The 19,310-nt window shown below is 43.1% G+C and overlaps 1 protein-coding gene across 5 annotated transcripts in view; it reads left to right on the forward strand.

Moving 5' to 3' along the window:
- The window catches only part of PTPRG (protein tyrosine phosphatase receptor type G), a 618,498-nt gene that overhangs the window by 446,460 nt on the left and 152,728 nt on the right, over nucleotides 1–19,310 (forward strand). For all 5 annotated transcript variants that reach the window (XM_048858998.2, XM_075130209.1, XM_075130210.1 and 2 more), the window contains exon 6: nucleotides 148–214. In XM_048858998.2, coding sequence (XP_048714955.1) covers nucleotides 148–214 — 67 coding nt within the window. The remainder of the gene's footprint in view (nucleotides 1–147; nucleotides 215–19,310) is intronic.

Genomic DNA, 19,310 nt, shown 5'->3' on the forward strand with positions numbered 1-19,310 from the left:
CAGCATTTGTTGAGGAGCCATTGTAAATGTGAGGACTAAGCAGCTTGCTAGATAACATCTTTTTTCCCCCTCTTTAAAAGATTAAACTGAGACTGTTCTGTCTGATGCCAGAATAGATTTAACCAATCATGTATCCTTTATATGTAGGTCAGTCAGAGGGACAATCCAGCACTGGATCCTATTATCCATGGGTTGAAGGGTGTCGTACATCATGGTAAGTAGCTACTTAAACTTTTTTTTGCTGGAAGGGTAGAGGGGCTAGAATATTGTCCTTAAGGGATCGGGTCACCCTTCAAAGGACATATTGAGATTACATTCTTCATTCACTGAAGTTTAAGGGCATTAAAGCCATTATTTGATTGGTACATATCAGACTCATTTGTTACCTGAAAACGGGTGTGGGTTAACAGTAAACAATTTGTTTCTTTTCAATCAGTGCTTTAGAATGTGCAAGTTATAAATCAAAACTTAGTACAATATATCATTCATATTAGTACTTCAGATGCAGTGCAGATGTTTCATGCCTGCTATTTATCTTACATTTGGTCTAAAAATACTCCTCTGAAGTTTCTATTTGTTTACAAATTATTTGTCTTTCAAATTTAGGGAGCTGATAATGAAACAGAAAATTAACTATCTGTGAAAATTAATTAAACTTTGCAGCCGATGAACATCTTTCTAATGCTTGCATAAATATAATCATTCGGCTGTTCTGATGCATATAAACCTATTATCCTTGAACTTATAGAAGGTACTGAAATAAATATTAATATATTTTTTATATTTTTATAACTAGTTTTACTGAGGAATTATCCTGAAACCTTATCATTAGTAATGCGTCATTAGCAATGACATCAAGATTCTCCACTTCCAGCATCCCCTTGTCAAGTTTTAATATAATGATTTCTAAAGTTTTAATAATCTCATTATGATTCAAAAGGCATCTGCAGAAATGCCGTTAGGTGCTATAATAAATCTCTGCTCTGTCTATACTACTGCAATAAAACATTTTTGCACCTTTTCAGAGGTTTGTCTTTAGACATTAGCTGGTGCCATAGAGCTTAACAAACATTTTTTTTCTCTTGACTAGAAACCTAAAACTAGTTGACAGTGTTAGATTAAAACAAATAGGATTTTGGATTAATTGCTCTGCTTTCAAAGTTATTTAACATTGCAGCTGTGCACACCAATAAATCTAGTGCAAGTGAAAAATAGGGGTTAAATGATAACATACCACAAAATCCTTCATTGAGAGAATTTTCCATTGGTTTTTGCCATATATAAATTGCCGTGTTCTACTGTGAAATAAAAACTCCACACTGAGCTGAAATAGATGTTGTTATCCAGTTCCCACTGAGTTACAAAACAGGCTGCCAAAAAAACAAAAAAAAACACCAGGGATGAGTTGGGCAGTTAGCATTCTCCAGCCTTAGATAATTTGATTGTGAAGTCATGCTGCCATTTCCTTGAACCAAAATCTTTTTTAGGTTTGTATCCCACCTGCTCTCTCTTTCCCCCGGCAAAGGTGGATGGTGTTTAATCCATCCTGTTCCTTTCCCACTACCCCTCCTCCCCCCAAACTGCTGCTGCAAAAACTGCTAGCGTATAATCATGCTGGTGTCTAGTAAGAGTAACCCGTTCCCCCCAAAATAAGTCTGGTATAACGTGACCTGGTCCCTAGCTTGTGATTCCGTGGCCACAAAATGATATTCTTGGAGTTGCCTAGTCACAGCAGAAGCTGGGTGGATAAAAGATGTTTGTTTTTGTTTCACTCACAATGCACAGAAGACTACTAACATTTCAAGGGGAGGAAATAGGTTGATATATTTTAATAACTTGCTTCCTTTAAAAAACGCAAAGAAAAAAAATAAAGGAAAATCTTGTTTTCCTTCCTGTTTTGGCTACTTAAAGCCTTACTTTTTAGTGGGAGAAAGGCTTTCTTGCAAGGAGGGGGGGGCAGGTTACTAAATTGTTTTTAAAAAATAGATTAAATACTGATAGCTCTTTCTTTTTAGTGGGAGAAAGGCTTTCTTGCAAGGAGGGGGGGCAGGTTACTAAATTGTTTTTAACAAATAGATTAAATACTGATAGCTCTTTCTTTTTCTTTCTTTCTTTTCTTTCACTCTTTTGGTTCTGTGTAGAATAGTGGTACACATAACGGCTTCAGTTCTACTGTAAGTGCTGTCATTGCTTTACTTGGTATAATTTACCTACAGCCTTATGTGGACACATTTTTATAACTGAAGTAAATACAGAATCCCCAGGGGTTGTATCTTAAAGGGGGGCACTGTTTGTCATCAGTGATGCCCTGTTTAACTCTGACTCCAGCTGAGTTGTATGTTGGTTAAATGGAGAAACTCTTGTGGAGTTTGGACAGTTTGCTCGTGGGGCAGGGAGAGGAGAGAAGAGCACACCAATGAATACAACCAATACCAAAAAAAGAAGATGGAAATGGGCAAAACGAGGAACTTGAATGTCTTTGCCATTTGTGGACTCCAGCTGTCTAGCTACCGCTATCACAGTAACACCTGGGGGCATGTGTGTGCACGTACATATGTATAAGGTAATAATAGAGAGTGTATGATCCTTAACTTTGGGATGGCCATGTTGCTCATGAGTTAGTTATATTCATCCCAAGGTAGTCTTTATACCATGTTCTTGCTTACTCTACGTGAGCCATGTATTATAAATAAATCAATAAATAAAAAGTCTGTTTTAGAAATGTTTCCAAAAGTTATTGGTGGTGGTGGTATCTTCCATATTCCTCTGCCTGTCCCCCACATACTCTGGGCTGGCTCATTCTGCAGAAAAACTCTCAGGAGACTAAGGAGGAGGAGAACTCTACCAGGATCCCCCAATGGAGATTCTTCCACCCCCATGGGATCCACCCCCAAATTCTAGGGATCCTGAGGTATCAATGGGGGACTTTGTGGAGGGTCTGAGCCTCTACTGCATCTTTGGCTGTTTGTTTTCTTCCACCTTCCCCTCCATTAAAACAAGAATATTTGGCAAATAGTGATGTAAACTAGCTAATTATCATGCTGTTTTGATAGAAAAACTCACCTAACAATAATGATGCTTTTTATGTATTTGTTTGCATTATAGTAGCACCTTGGTCAGGAGCTCCAATCCTGGGTGAGGACCCCATTGTGCAAGGAGCAGTAAAGAAAAACCATTTCGTACAAAATAATTGTGCTGTTCTACATGCCAATATGTGTTATACAAAACCAATACATATGGTTTTTCCATTCTTTCCTGGAAAGTTCTTAGTTTTAAGTGCCCCTCCAGGGGTGAGTGAACATTTAAAATGTCAGAAATACTTCCTGTGGAAGCAATTTGAGCTTGAGATTTTTGTCAGGGATTTGAATTACTCACTAAATTGATGGAACATAAATAATTGTGCCCTTCACAGTGTCACCGGCTTAGTCATGATGATAGAGATACGTACACATAAAAATCAATACAGGCTTAGTCAGTGCTCAGAATCTGCTTTATTTCCTTCATCTCCAGGCATAATTTCCTAGAATCTTAATGTCATAATAAGCTTAATTTTACAAGAAGAACCATATGAAGTCCCTAAGCTGGAAGGAAAACTAGTGATGTGCCAAACACCCTAACAGTGTGGTAGACAAACGCCAGTGCTTTCAGGTTTGCTTCATGTCTTCCTGCCTCATGTCACAGGCTGTGGAGGAGTCCAAATTCCAGGGTGCCCCCTTGCAAAGCAGTGCATAGGCACGAGAACGAAGAGGCCGCTTTTCTCAGAGCTGCCAGATGCCTGTTGCTGACGTTGGCTCTGCTTCCAGTTTTCTGCCTTGCCAAGGGTTGCCGCTCTTGCCCTCCAGAGAGGCACATGTTGTTCTTGCCCACCCTTTTTTTTTTTCTCATCTGGTACAAAATACACCATGTGCATGGGCCTGTGTCTGGTGGTGCTCCTGCTAGACCAACAGGCTTCGAGAGCGGAGCCCTCTCTCCACAGATGGGACGTAGCGGGAGGCGGCAGCAGTGCAAGCTTCCTGATGCTGATCTGCCAACTTGTTTTCAGGCTTGGCTCTTGGCCCCCTTTTTCTGTGTCCATTCAGTGCTTAGCGTCTCTGCGGAGACGGACAGCCAAGGTCAGTGCCAGTTGTGCCGGTCGTTTTTGTGATCTCCACGAGGAATTGGTTGAAGTTAAATCATACGTCAAGACATGGTGGTCATCGCTGTGACCTGGGCAGCGTGTGAATGATCAGTGACCCTGCCGAAATATCATTCCCAGTCTACAGAACCATCCACTCTTCCACCTCTATTTTATTGTTCCCAATAAGCGTCTCTCTTTGCCCCGACTCCTGATACTGTTGTACGTGACGCAGAAGCGCAGAGGCTAGACAGTAGCTGCTCCCTCCAGCATGAGTACTGAGGCCCTCTGTTCTCAGACAGAAAGTGCGTGCCCACTCTTGGAAGTCCAAGGGGCACTGATACTGAGGCCTGTATTTTGCAGAAGATTACCATTACAATCAATGATCAAGCTTTCTCCTGCCTCCCTGATACTCCAGCTAGAGACCTGAGGGACACCTAACGTAACATGGAGCTATTCCACAGAAGTATTGATTTGCCACCTCATGTGTTTCTGATTTTCTCATTTCGTGAGACAAGGCGGTGAAGTAATATCTTTTACTGGGCCAGCTTCCACTGGTGAAAGAGACGACCTTTCACGTTACACAAGGCTCTTCCTCCTCCGCTGGTGTCAGTCCTCTCAAGATATTCTATCTCTTGAAGGGAGTAGCTTCTTTGATGTTCAGCATTGTCCCTCGCACATCGGGTGACCAGATATCACGATTTTATAGGGTTAGTCCCGATATTTGGGCCTTTGTCTTATATAGGTGCCTATTACCTCCCGCCCCCATCCCAATTTTTCACCCTTGTTATCTGGTCACCCTACTCGCACACACACGCGCACCATGTGTGTCTTCTTCCTTCAGTCTTACTATATGTACCACCGAAGTAAACAGACAGAAATATTACGTTTGCAGTGTTGTTGTTGCCGTGTTGGTCCCAGGATGTTAGAGAGACAAGGTGGGTGAGGTAATATCTTGTCTTGGACCAACTTCTGTTGGAATGCTCTGTGTAGCGGGAAAGCTTGTATCTTTCACCAACAGAATCTGGTCCAATAAAAGAGATTGCCTCATCCCCCTTACTGCTCTCAAAAAATGAAGAGCAGACGGCGCCACTCCAGACCCCACCAAATCTTGTGCCAGTGACGGTAGGCCACATTCTGCTGCTCTTTCCTGTGCTCTGTTCTGATTGCCAAAGATTTCCACAGATCAGCAGAAAGTTATAAGTTAGAAGTACAGATAATTTACTGGTTTGGAAAACCCTTCTATGAATGTCACAAAAAAGGGGATCTTGTTCCCTTCCTTGTCAAACCATGTACTGAAAATCAAAGTGTACAGCAAGATCAAAGGCTTGTGAACAGACAAAGTGAATCACTTGCAGATTCAGTGTTGCTTGTTTGCTCATCTGGAGGTTGGTAGGAGTTTTTTGTTTGTTTGTTTGTTTGTACCTCTGCTTATTTAACCAGGTAGTTGGGAAATTTCTGGCTTTTTTCCCCTCTGACTTCATATTAATAAGTATAATGTAAGCCAGAGTGGACATGGAGTAGAGACTGCTTTTATGTCCCCTCCAGCAAGGGGAAAAGGAGAGAAGTGAGGTAAGTGATGGTCACCAAGATTTAGAAGCGCCTGAGGGGAGAGAAGACAGTGCTGAAGTAGAAGGAGGAACTGGATTGCTTCAAAAAGGCATAGGGAATGAATAAGCTGCACATCACTAAAGTTGTCAAAGGCAAAAAGGTGTTGAATAACCTGTTAAAAATAAATCAGCACTAAAAAGGAAGCAATCCAGACAGTGTTAGTTATCCTGTGGATCTATCCTGCCACCAGGCATAATAACAAGAAAACACCATTAGCAGCGTGACAGGTTTTTTTCTTTTGTTTTAACTTGAGCCATAACACCACCTGACAAGCTGTTTGTTCTCTGCATTAAAGAACTGCGGGTTGTAGAAAGCAAAAGGAGGGTTATCTTGGGACTGGTTTTTAAAGTGCAACTTTGAAGAAGGCAAACACCCAGTGGACTTTGGAGAGGAGACGGTCATAAGGGTGGGATATGTTAACTGAAAATGAAAACGAAGAAGAACAGGTTGTAAGGATGCGTTGGCACCATCCTTTGTTTTCTGGGCTGTGCTTGTGCTCTCATTGCAAGAGAGACCAGGACATGATCATTGTGTAACAAACAGGAGGAGGAAGGAGGCAGGGAAAGGAAGGTGAGAGTAGAGAGAATCAGTTCACACCTTTTACGCTGGCCAGCGCCTACTTGCATAACTGCAGGGGTCTGAATCATTTACAGTAACGCCTCACTTAAAGTCGTCCTGGGTTTTTTTTCATTGTTAGGTTGCTGATCAATTAGAGACCATGCTCGATTAAAGTTGTGCAATACTCCCTTATAACATTGTTTGGCAGCCGCCTGCTTTGTCCACTACTTGCAGGAAGAGCAGCCCCCTTGGAGCGAGCTGGTGGGGGCTTGGAACCAGGGTGGGCTGGCAGCCCCCCATCAGCTCCCCTAAGTTCCCTGTGCAGCAGCCGCGGAGCAGGCTACCAAGTGCCGGCAGTTCAGCTGTCCCTCCCGCCACGGCCATGTGCTGCTCCTGCCCCGTGCCGGGGATCTGCTCTCCAGAGCCTCCTGCGTGCTGTGCAGGAGAGGAGGAAAGAGGGGGACTAATGTCAGGGTGTTCACCTTCTCCCCTGCTCCTGTCCCCCGCTTACCCCTTTTCCATTTCGAGCAGGGGGGAGACGCAACAGGGCTCAGGACGGAGAGAGCTGGCCGCGGCTGCTGTCTCCACTTCCTGATCTTTCTAAAGGCAATGTACTTAGAATGGGGTGAGCATACTTAAAGGGGCAATGCACATCTCTCTCTCTTCCGCACACACAGGGTGTGTGTCTCTGTCTGCCATGCTGTCTCCCCTCCCTCCATTTGAGCTGCCTTGTAGAGTGTGAGGCCACATTAACAACAGTGTGTTAACCCTTGAGGCCTCAGCCGAGTGCTAGTTCATCACTGAGCAGTAAGGCATCCCCTGGGAAACATCCCACCCTCTTCCACCCTCTGACTTCACCACCTCAGCCAAGCTTCACAATCATCATTGCTGTGTACCAGTATTAAACTGTTTGTTTAAAACTTATACTCTGTGTGTGTGTACGTATGTATGTGTATATATATAATATAAAATAAAGTTTTTTGTCTGGTGAAAAAAATTTCCCTGGAACCTAACCCCCACATTTACATTAATTCTTATGGGGAAATTGGATTCGCTTAGCATCATTTCGCTTAAAGTCATATTTTTCAGGAACATAACTACAATGTTAAGTGAGGAGTTACTGTACAAGAATATGTAAAATAAGTGTTAGAAATTCCCACTGGTCTAGTCTCAAGGAAGAATCACTGATAATGGCTAGATACAGGGCCACTAGGCTGATTATAATTACACACAAAATGACATTAAGAGAACATTATTAAAGTTGCAGAGTCAAGCATTTAAAAGTTAGGAAGAACCAGAATTAAGGTTGCCTGTGCAACCTTAATTGGGGCCCCGTGTGCGTGTGCATTTTGATTTAGTCTTTAATCACATGAGCGCATCCTTTTTTTCCCCCCAGAGCCCCTTTCATTCAGTGCACAGGGTGGGTGGATGGTGCTCACTTGATGAGCAGCTATTTCAGTATTTTGTTTTATCCTCATTGTTCCATGTGTGACTCTAGGCCTTATTTAAAGCGCACTATCGAAACCTTACGCTGAAGACAGAATTCTTAATTTCCTCATAGGCTTTTCCATGGTGCTCATCTCTGTACCGTCTGAGTGCTTGGCAAACATTAACTAATTTATATTCATAACACCGCATTTTAAAGTTAGGGAGCTGAGCCTGAGAGAGAGAGGGATCAAAATTGTCCCACTAATTTAGGGTGCCCAATTTGAGGTGCCTGGGCCCTGTTTTTTCAGAGGACTTGGCAGTATACAGCACTTTATACATGCAGAGCACAGCTCCCCTTGAGTTCAGTTGTAGCTGTGAGTGCTCAGCACTTCTGCAAATCAGTGGAGGACTCATAAAATGAGGAGCAAGCATTTAGTGAAAAGTTTGGCTGAAGTGACTTGAGTAGCATCACACAAGAACTCTGGCAGAGGCAGGGATAGAAAACAATTCTCCAAGGCAGAGTTCAGGTGCGTTAACCACGAGACCATCCTTTTCCTTCCTGCAACCCCCTGCCTCATTCACTATACATCTCCCACTTCTCCCCATTTCCCCCAGGCTCAACCTCTTTTGCTCCATCCCCTCCAAACTGTCCTCATCCAAATCCTGTTTCTTCCCCAACCTTGGCTCCTTGTCCCCATCCCATTCTCCTCACCTAGCCAGTCCCCTCCTCAGGCTTCTCATCCCCCTCCCAGTCCCCTTGCCCAGCCAGTTCTATTTCCCCCTTCCCAATTCCTTGTCTGTTCTCTCTCCTGCCCCAGCCCCACTCGTTCCCCTCCAGCCCTGTTTCTCCCCCTCGCTCCCAATCCCAGTTTCCCTCACAGACTTCATATCCAACCTCAGTCTCCCAACTCCATCCTTATCCCCTTCATGGTTCCTTGTCCCAGTCTCTTTGCCCAGCCATCGCAGCTCTCTCCCCACACATGGTGGCTCCTCATCTGATCTATTTCCCCGGCGCCCCCTCCCTCCCATATTGGCTTCCTGCCTTGTCCAGCAGTCCCAATCTCTGCCCCCACACACACCCCAGTTCCTAGCCTGATCTCAATGTCTTCTCCTTCCTCCCCCATTTTCCTCACCAGATCCCAGTCTCCATCCTCCCTCAAGCTCAATCACAGGTTTCATCCCCCCGCCTCCAGTCCCAGTCTCACCAGGGTCCTTTTCCCAATCTTTCCCTCGCCCCTGCTCCAGCTTTTGTCCCCACTGCATTCAAATCAAGCACTTTCTCCTCCAGGCTTATTTCAGGTGCCCAGCCTCACCCTAGCCCACAGCAGCTGGGAACAATAATTACAGGGAAAATCTGGTTTTTCCCTTCTGTCCCTGGGTTGGAGCATGCTGATTTGCTTTGTGGGGGTCACACATGCATGTCACATGTAGGTCAAGATTGGTCAGAGAGGATGGAATCTTCAGAGATTTTAGCTGCGAAACTCTGAGAAGTCTGTACCGAGCATGTAAAAACCGAGATTTTTCAGGTTTCAGAGTAGCAGCCGTGTTAGTCTGTATTTGCAAAAAGAAAAGGAGGACTTGTGGCACCTTAGAGACTAACAAATTTATTTGAGCACAAGCTTTTGTGAGCTACAGCTCACTTCATCGGATGCATTCAGTGGAAAATACAGTGGGGAGATTTATATACATAGAGAACATGAAACAATGGGTATTATCATACACACTGTAAGGAGAGTGATCACTTAAGGTGAGCTATTACCAGCAGGAGAGCCGGGGGGAAAAAGCCTTTCGTAGTGATAATCAAGGTGGGCCATTTCCAGCAGTTGACAAGAACGTATGAGGAACGGTGGGGGTGGGGGAATAAACATGGGGAAATAGTTTTACTTTGTGTAATGACCCATCCACTCCCAGTCTTTATTCAAGCCTAAGTTAATTGTATCCAGTTTGCAAATTAATTCCAATTCAACAGTCTCTCGTTGGAGTCTGGTTTTGAAGTATTTTTGTTGAAGAATTGCCACTTTTAGGTCAGTAATCGAGTGACCAAAGAGATTGAAGTGTTCTCCGACTGGTTTATGAATGTTATATTTCTTGACATCTGATTTGTGTCCATTTATTCTTTTACGTAGAGGCTGTCCAGTCTGACCAATGTACATGGCAGAGGGGCATTGCTGGCACATGATGGCATATATCACATTGGTAGATGTGTAGGTGAACGAGCCTCTGATAGTGTGGCTGATGTGATTAGGCCCTACGATGGTGTCCCCTGAATAGATATGTGGACACAGTTGGCAATGGGCTTTGTTGCAAGGATAGGTTCCTGGGTTAGTGGTTCTGTTGTGTGGTGTGTGGTTGCTGGTGAGTATTTGCTTCAGGTTGGGGGGCTGTCTGTAAGCGAGGACTGGCCTGTCTCCCAAGATTTGTGAGAGTGATGGGTCGTCCTTCAGGATAGGTTGTAGATCCTTGATGATGCATTGGAGAGGTTTTAGTTGGGGGCTGAAGGTGATGGCTAGTGGCGTTCTGTTATTTTCTTTGTTAGGCCTGTCCTGTAGTAGGTGACTTCTGGGTACTCTTCTGACTCTGTCAATCTGTTTCTTCACTTCAGCAGGTGGGTATTGTAGCTGTAAGAATGCTTGATAGAGATCTTGTAGGTGTTTGCCTCTGTTTGAGGGGTTGGAGCAAATGCAGTTGTATCGTAGAGCTTGGCTGTAGACAATGGATCGTGTGATGTGGTCTGGATGAAAGCTGGAGGCATGTAGGTAGGCATAGTGTTCAGTAGGTTTCCGGTATAGAGTGGTGTTTATGTGACCATCGTTTATTAGCACCGTAGTGTCCAGGAAGTGGATCTCTTGTGTGGACTGGTCCAGGCTGAGGTTGATGGTGGGATGGAAATTGTTGAAATCATGGTGGAATTCCTCCAGGGCTTCTTTTCCATGGGTCCAGATGATGAAGATGTCATCAATGTAGCGCAAGTAGAGTAGGGGCATTCGGGGACAAGAGCTGAGGAAACGTTGTTCTAAGTCAGCCATAAAAATGTTGGCATATTGTGGGGCCATGCGGGTACCCATAGCAGTGCTGCTGAATTGAAGGTATACTTTCTCCCCAAATGTGAAATAGTTATGGGTGAGGACAAAGGCACAAAGTTCAGCCACCAGGTTTGCCGTGACATTATCGGGGATACTGTTCCTGACAGCTTGTAGTCCATTTTGTGTGGAATGTTAAAACTTGGCCAAATTTGGACATATTTTCACAAGAGCAGCAAAAGGCACACTCCTGCTGCAAAGGCCACCCTCTGCCAAATTTCAAGGCTCTACTCCAAAGCTTCCCAAAGAAAGGCTGCCAGAATTTTCAACATTGTTTTGCAATGTATTTTTCCCTAGCCTCATTCTCAGAAACAACTGAACCATTTTGGCTGAAGCTTTCCAAAAATTCAGCCTCAGGCAGATACCTAGCGTAGAAAATTTCAGCCTGAGTGGTTAAAGTTTGGCAAAACGATAAGCAACTGAAAACGGGGTGGGAAGCAGCAGGCAAGCTTAATTAGCAGAGCTATCAGCCCGACCTGTAATAAAAGTTTAAAATGATTTGGAATCACCTGGCTCCTGTAAACACACTCATCTTCCCTGTTGCCTTCCTCCCTGTGCTTTGTTGCACTCCCTGGTTGCCTCTTGTCTTGCAAGCTCTTTGGGGCAGATAATGTGGTGGTGTCATCATCTGTCCTCTCCCCTCACCTTGCTGTGCCTCCTAGGCTGCCTTGGTTTCTTTATATCGGTAAGTCAGGACCATAAATAGTCCATAGAAAGTTGCCTGAATTATCCTAAATACACTGGAATGTCTGAACTTCTTCTTCATTCTTCATTCACACATCAAGTACTCTTTGTGCTCATTTGAACACCCTTCCAGATAAAGCAGTGTGTACTATTTGTAACAAATCTTTAAATCACTATAGTATACTGGGTCCCTTTTTCTATAATGGACAACCTGCTTTGTCTGAGAAGCTCTGACGCTGTGGGTGTGCATCGTACTGTCCTGTTTGTTTTTGTTTGTTGGTTTTAAATGGTTAGGATCCAGAAGCATTAGAATGAATTGGCTTATTGTAAGAATGAAATTGGCCGTAATACCACTTTACAGGTTTGGGAGGATTTTAAAGCTCTTGGAATTGCGAATTTCACAGCTGTATTCAAAGTATTTTAAGTCCATGGTCTGGGTAGTGTTTCTGTCTATCAAGTATTCCACGTACGTTAATTCTGGAAATCAATTCATTTTTGGATATTGTTCTCAATCCAGCTGAGTTCCCGTTCTGCAGGAAAACTCTGATGACTCCCAGAACGCTGTATGGGAGAGACAAACATATTTGGCATACAGTGGTTGTCCTGTGATCTCTGATCCAAGTTTCTGGTAGATTTGAAAAGAGTTTAGATTGCAGATAGTCTGGGGGGTGTTTACCTGTGTGTCTCAGGAGTCCATTTATTTTTCAGTGATTGGCTTTAAATTCAATGTTATCTTCACTGAGCTTTTTTCCAATATTTATTTTTAGCAGGCCAGTCTTTTGGGAGCAATACATTCCAATGACAGTAGGTGAAAACAATCTTTGGCTGCTGCTCACACTTTGGTAAAGATCAGGTGTTAGTATCCATTTAATATCTGATTTGTCGTCTACTGGGGAAACTATCCTGCACTTGAAAATGAATGAATTTGCTAATACCAGTTCTGATACCCCAGTGATGCCTAGACAGATAGATAATGTCAATAAGTCTGTAGCATCCCTTGCAACTCTTTTTGTCTTCAGTTTGCATGGATTTAACAGGGTGGCCTTATGCAACCTTGTAAAATGGTCAGGAAAATTTAACCGCCCAAGCAAAGAATCTGCTCACCTACCTACAGTAATATAATGAATGATAATAAAAATCAAATGATATTTTCCTTGCCTTCTGGGTTAGTAGGGTGTTACAAGAAGCTTTTAGAAGTGTTCATGCATAGACCTGAAATTAGGAGATGCAATCTGCTTGTCTGCACTCATTTCAGCTTCCCCATTAATAAAACTATTTCAGTGTCGTCCTAAAAAAAAGACCAAGAGTAGGACATTAATGCTGCTTTCTTTTTTAATACCACTGCATCAGGAGGTCAAGTGTATGTCCAGCAGGCCATGTTAGTCCGCTTGCCTGTGAACAGAAGAGAGTTAAAATAGCATATTGTCCTTTTATGCTGTAGCAATCTCAGTAATTTTTATGTCACTTCCATTTTTTAAATTGTTGATGCTGAATCTGTGATACTCATTTTTCCTTTGGAAATATTAGAGTGGACACTTTTTTTTAACACACACTTCAGTGCTTTATGCAAAGAGACACTCTGAAACCTATTTGTATATTGTTAATAAAACTGATTGCATTAGGTTTATGGTGGCATTTCATTGGGCTGCTATCAGGTTGCAACTTTTCAGTGCTTTGCCATGTTTATGTGGAAATAATAGCTACAAAAACCTGTTTAGCCCATCTTCCTCAAAAGAAATTTTCCTGTAGGTCAAGTGCAGGACTCTAGCATTTGAGCCATAATTGGTGTGTTTCAGGTTCCTTTTCTGAATACGAAATTTTCTATTCATATACATATTTATGTGTTGGTGTCAATAGAGGAGTCTGGCGCAAAGGAGTAGAGAAGACTTTAAGGATGCCTGGAACTACAGTTTGGTGGGCTAATACATAGGTCTATGTAGTACTGAATGAGGCAATCCAGGAAGCATTGTGGGAGGTACACAGAAATCTTCACTAGTGCATGTGGCGGCATCTACCTGTCTCTTTTATTATAGTGCCCATCATCATAGTATCTAAGAGCTTCCCACATAAAATAGGTGTGTACACCATGGTCCCTAGTAGACTTCATGAATCCTTTTCCTGTTCTTTCATCGTGGCAAGGAGGCTGTTTTGGGGATATATGTGGGTGTGCTTCATAAGATGCAAAGCTGAGTTTGGGGAGTCTTGGATGTGCTGCTGGAACAGCGGGTATGTGGTTGTGGTGAATCCCTGGGTCCTTAGGATAGACGGACTCCTAAGGAGGTCACTAGTTCTGTGTCACAGCCAGGATTTGTCCAGGGGAGTGCTCTCCCTCCTATTGGACAGGTTGTGTGCATTTCTCTTATTTCTTGGCACGTCTGCACAATCTCCTCGGAGCACCCCAGAACGGGCAGCAGCAGTGAGCAAACCCCAGTGGGGCCAGAGGTTGGGATCTCACCTGCTGTGGAACACCATTGTCATCAGGAGACTTCTACAGGGAGATGATGCTCATTGTAGAGGCTTGGATGTGATCCTCCATGGGATCTGTTAGGCTTAAGGATGACTTCAGACTCATCTTCCAGGGGACAGGGAGGAGCCTTCACTGTCACTAATATGCCTGCGCCACCATGAGTAATCAGTGAAGGTATTGTTCACATTGTCACCATTTGCGGGCTGCTTGAGTCCTCCTCTTTAGTGGGTCTGCGTACGCTTTCCCAGAGATATCTGATCTAGCAAGGGTGGTCAGCTCCATGGCATTCTGCCAGTGCTCTGCTGGAAACCCCCCCTCCCCCGTCCCATCCCCAGTTCTCCTGCCAAGTAACCGGACTTACTCCCAAAGAGTTTCACACTCTGCCAGCAAGTGGTGACTCTTCGTTTTCAGACTCACTGCCCTTTTATACTGGGAAAGAAAGCAGGGGGTTGTGGTGTTTTCACTTGTGGTAGGTGTGGAGTGATGCCAAAGGCTGCTGTCTATCACTAGGTTGCTTGGTTACCTTAGAACAGCAGTGCTAAAATATCTCTTGAGATGTTTCAAGAAATATTACCAGATGCAGTAGATGATAAATCCCTTGGCTCCGTCCAGCCTCCTGGGTCTCGGACCTTCATAAGCTCCTCACCTCTCAGGACATCTGCAGAAAGATGCCTCTTCTCACTCCAAGCTTAATTGTTTTCACCCCCATCTGGGGAGAGACCCACCCCAACTCAATTCATTCCCCACCCCCTGCCACTGAGGATGGAAAGCTAGGTGTGACCCATATAAGGCGGTAGAGGAAGCTAGATAATTTTTCCAACCCAGTCATCACCGTTAAAAAAAAAAAAAAAAAAAAGTACAAGTTGAGTTGTTCAGTGTCTGCAATGGATGCTTCTGCCTACGTTAAATTACCTTCAAGTTTTGCTCGTAAAAAGTCTTGTTCTTAAACTGTTGTCTAGTGTAAGCCTAGGCTGTTTTCAGAGATGCTGCCTTCCCCTCCAGAGTTCAGCACTGCATTTCCATGATAGGTAGAAGGACACTGGATAAAAAATGACTACACGCTGCACACTAGTCACGCTTTGTGACGTAGCAATGTGAAGCTAGGAGAACATTTTCAAAAGCAGTTAACTGATTTAGAAGCCTAAGTTCCAATTTCAAAGTGACTTCTTAGTGGGGCTTAGACTCCTAAGTCCCACCGACTTTCAATGACATTTTGGCTCCTAAGTACTAAAAGGAAAATGGGACTTAGGCTTCTGAGTCACTTAGCTGCTTTTGAAAATGCTCCTCTTAGTAATTAGACAACTACTCAATATTAGCAGTGTTCCTACCAAAATTATAGGAAAGTACAGAGAGTACTGAAAATAGTATCTATTTATCCAAAGTGAAACTGACTAGTTTTCAGGAATGGCCACTCTAAATGCCTGTTTGCATCACTGTGTGGATATTGCAATAATTATTGTATAAATTAAGCATCTTTGTGCTAGAAGGTACGAATAAATATACTATTCTTGTAACATAATTAAAGCATTCAAACTGAGAAATGTTTATAATTGCATGTTTCTTAAACCCAGTACTGTGCATCTGGATACAAAATTATGAATCTTTTATGAAACAGGAAGTTATTAAAACACAGCAAATGCAATTAATCATTTGACTGTCTTCTAATATTTTAATTATCGTATTTTAATCCAATATATATGTTTTCTTTGTGTTAATCTTTGGAATTATTAAAGAAAAGTTACATTGCTTGTAGCTAAAAATAATAATATTTGACAGTGTATATCATGCCTGACTTTAACTGTGAGTTAGCAAAGCTACGTTTTTTCCCCCAAGAAATTTTCTCTTTCACAGTTGACTGTGACTTTCCAGACACTTAAAAAAAAAATCGGCCTAATTGATAACCAAAATTTAATCACAGTAGGATACTTTCAGTTTGCATTCAAATAAGGTATTTCTTTGTCTAAATAAGCTTCCCATGGTTGATTATTCATGTTGTAGTTCAAAATGTTTAAAAATGAAAGACAGACTTGGATGAAATGTAGACTACTTAATACAGTGTGTATTTAATATAAAAGTCATACATTATTCATTTTTGCAATTTGAATAACTTTGAATTTAGCATCCCTGTTCTTTTTCTTTTCCTTTGATGAACAATTAATTATTAAAATATAATATTGTCAGCATATGGCACAAAAATCCTTGAAAGTGGAATATGAGCTTCATTCTTCAGTAGTCCTTTAATAAAGGAATATGCCATATTTGTATGTTGTTTTATGTTTACATTTGTCCAGCATTTTACAAATTTTCATACATTCTAACAAAAGATTAAAGTAGTCAAAAATTCAAATTGTTAATTATAACTGAAGATTTTAAAATAGGTAACTGTAAGCCATACAATTTTAAAAATGCGTACACCCCACATCTAACTTACATGCCTTTGCTATGTGCACGTCCAAAATGGCCTGTTGGGGTCATAATTGTCCATTTGTACGTGAAAATGCCACATTTATACAGGCAATTGCAGGAGCTAGCAAGGCACAGTTGTGTGCCTTTTATAAAACTCTTTCTTTTCAGTTGCTTTAAAGGTGTATACAGGCTGCACTTGAAAATCAGAACCTAAAATTGAACCTACAGGAATTATGACGTGATTGGAATAACAGAGACTTGGTGGGATAACTCATGTGACTGGAGTACTGTCATGGATGGTTATAAACTGTTCAGGAAGGACAGGCAGGGCAGAAAAGGTGGGGGAGTAGCACTGTATGTAAGGGAGCAGTATGACTGCTCAGAGCTCCGGTACGAAACTGCAGAAAAACCTGAGTGTCTCTGGATTAAGTTTAGAAGTGTGAGCAACAAGAGTGATGTAGTGGTGGGAGTCTGCTATAGACCACCTGTCAAGGTTCCTCCCCCACTCTGAACTCTAGGGTACAGATGTGGGGACCTGCATGAAAAACCTCCTAAGCTTATCTTTACCAGCTTAGGTTAAAACTTCCCCAAGGTACAAAATATTACACCCGTTGTCCTTGGACTGGCCGCTACCACCACCAAACTAATACTGGTTACTGGGGAAGAGCTGTTTGGACACGTCCTTCCCCCCAAAATACTTCCCAAAACCTTGCACCACACTTCCTGGACAAGGTTTGGTAAAAAGCCTCACCAATTTGCCTAGGTGACTACAGACCCAGACCCTTGGATCTTAAGAACAATGAACAATCCTCCCAACACTTGCACCCCCCCCTTTCCTGGGAAATGTTGGATAAAAAGCCTCACCAATTTGCATAGGTGACCACAGACCCAAACCCTTGGATCTGAGAACAATGAAAAAGCATTCAGTTTTTTTACAAGAAGACTTTTAATAAAAAATAGAAGTAAATAGAAATAAAGAAATTCCCCCTGTAAAATCAGGATGGTAGATATCTTACAGGGTAATTAGATTCAAAAACATAGAGAACCCCTCTAGGCAAAACCTTAAGTTACAAAAAAGATACACAGACAGAAATAGTTATTCTATTCAGCACAATTCTTTTCTCAGCCATTTAAAGAAATCATAATCTAACACATACCTAGCTAGATTACTTACTAAAAGTTCTAAGACTCCATTCCTGTTCTGTCCCTGGCAAAAGCAGCATACAGACAGACACAGACCCTTTGTTTCTCTCCCTCCTCCCAGCTTTTGAAAGTATCTTGTCTCCTCATTGGTCATTTTGGTCAGGTGCCAGCGAGGTTACCTTTAGCTTCTTAACCCTTTACAGGTGAGAGGAGCTTTCCCCTGGCCAGGAGGGATTTCAAAGGGGTTTACCCTTCCCTTTATATTTATGACACCACCGGACCAGGTGGATGAGGCTTTCTTCCGGTAGCTCGCAGAAGCTACTAGATCGCACGCCCTGGTTCTCATGGGTGACTTTAATTTTCCTGATATCTGCTGGGAGAGCAATACAGCGGTGCATAGACAATCCAGGAAGTTTTTGGAAAGCGTCGGGGACAATTTCCTGGTGCAAGTGCTAGAGGAGCCAACTAGGGGGGGGAGCTTTTCTTGACCTGCTGCTCACAAACCGGGAAGAATTAGTGGGGGAAGCAAAAGTGGATGGGAGTCTGGGAGGCAGTGACCATGAGTTGGCTGAGTTCAGGATCCTGACACAGGGAAGAAAGGTAAGCAGCAGGATACGGACCCTGGACTTCAGGAAAGCAGACTTCGACTCCCTCAGGGAACGGATGGGTAGGATCCCCTAGGGGACTAACATGAAGGGGAAAGGAGTCCAGGAGAGCTGGCTATATTTCAGGGAATCCCTGTTGAGATTACAGGGACAAACCATCCCGATGTGTCGAAAGAATAGTAAATATGGCAGGCGACCAGCTTGGCTTAACAGTGAAATCCTAGCGGATCTTAAACATAAAAAAGAAGCTTACAAGAAGTGGAAGGTTGGACGTATGACCAGGGAAGAGTATAAAAATATTGCTCGGGCATGTAGGAATGAAATCAGGAGGGCCAAATCGCACCTGGAGCTGCAGCTAGCCAGAGATGTCAAGAGTAACAAGAAGGGTTTCTTCAGGTATGTTGGCAACAAGAAGAAAGCCAAGGAAAGTGTGGGCCCCTTACTGAATGAGGGAGGCAACCTAGTGACAGAGGATGTGGAAAAAGCTAATGTACTCAATGCTTTTTTTGCCTCTGTCTTCACGAACAAGGTCAGCTCCCAGACTGCTGCGCTGGGCATCACAACAGTCATACTGCTCCCTTACATACAGTGCTACTCCCCCACCTTTTCTGCCCTGCCTGTCCTTCCTGAACAGTTTATAACCATCCATGACAGTACTCCAGTCATGTGAGTCATGGGGAATAGATGGCCAGCCCTCTGTGGAGAAAGAGGTGGTTAGGGACTTTTTAGAAAAGCTGGACGTGCACAAGTCCATGGGGCCGGACGAGTTGCATCCGAGAGTGCTAAAGGAATTGGTGGCTGTGATTGCAGAGCCATTGGCCATTATCTTTGAAAACTCGTGGCAAACGGGGGAAGTCCCGGATGACTGGAAAAAGGCTAATGTAGTGCCAATCTTTAAAAAAGGGAAGAAGGAGGATCCTGGGAACTACAGGCCAGTCAGCCTCACCTCAGTCCCCGGAAAAATCATGGAGCAGGTCCTCAAAGAATCAATCCTGAAGCACTTACATGAGAGGAAAGTGATCAGGAACAGTCAGTATGGATTCACCAAGGGAAGGTCATGCCTGACTAATCTAATCGCCTTCTATGATGAGATTACTGGTTCTGTGGATGAAGGGAAAGCAGTGGATGTATTGTTTCTTGACTTTAGCAAAGCTTTTGACACGGTCTGCCACAGTATTCTTGTCAGCAAGTTAAAGAAGTATGGGCTGGATGAA

The sequence above is a fragment of the Caretta caretta genome, chromosome 7 (assembly GCF_965140235.1).
Source record: "Caretta caretta isolate rCarCar2 chromosome 7, rCarCar1.hap1, whole genome shotgun sequence".
In the NCBI taxonomy this organism is placed as follows: domain Eukaryota; kingdom Metazoa; phylum Chordata; order Testudines; family Cheloniidae; genus Caretta; species Caretta caretta.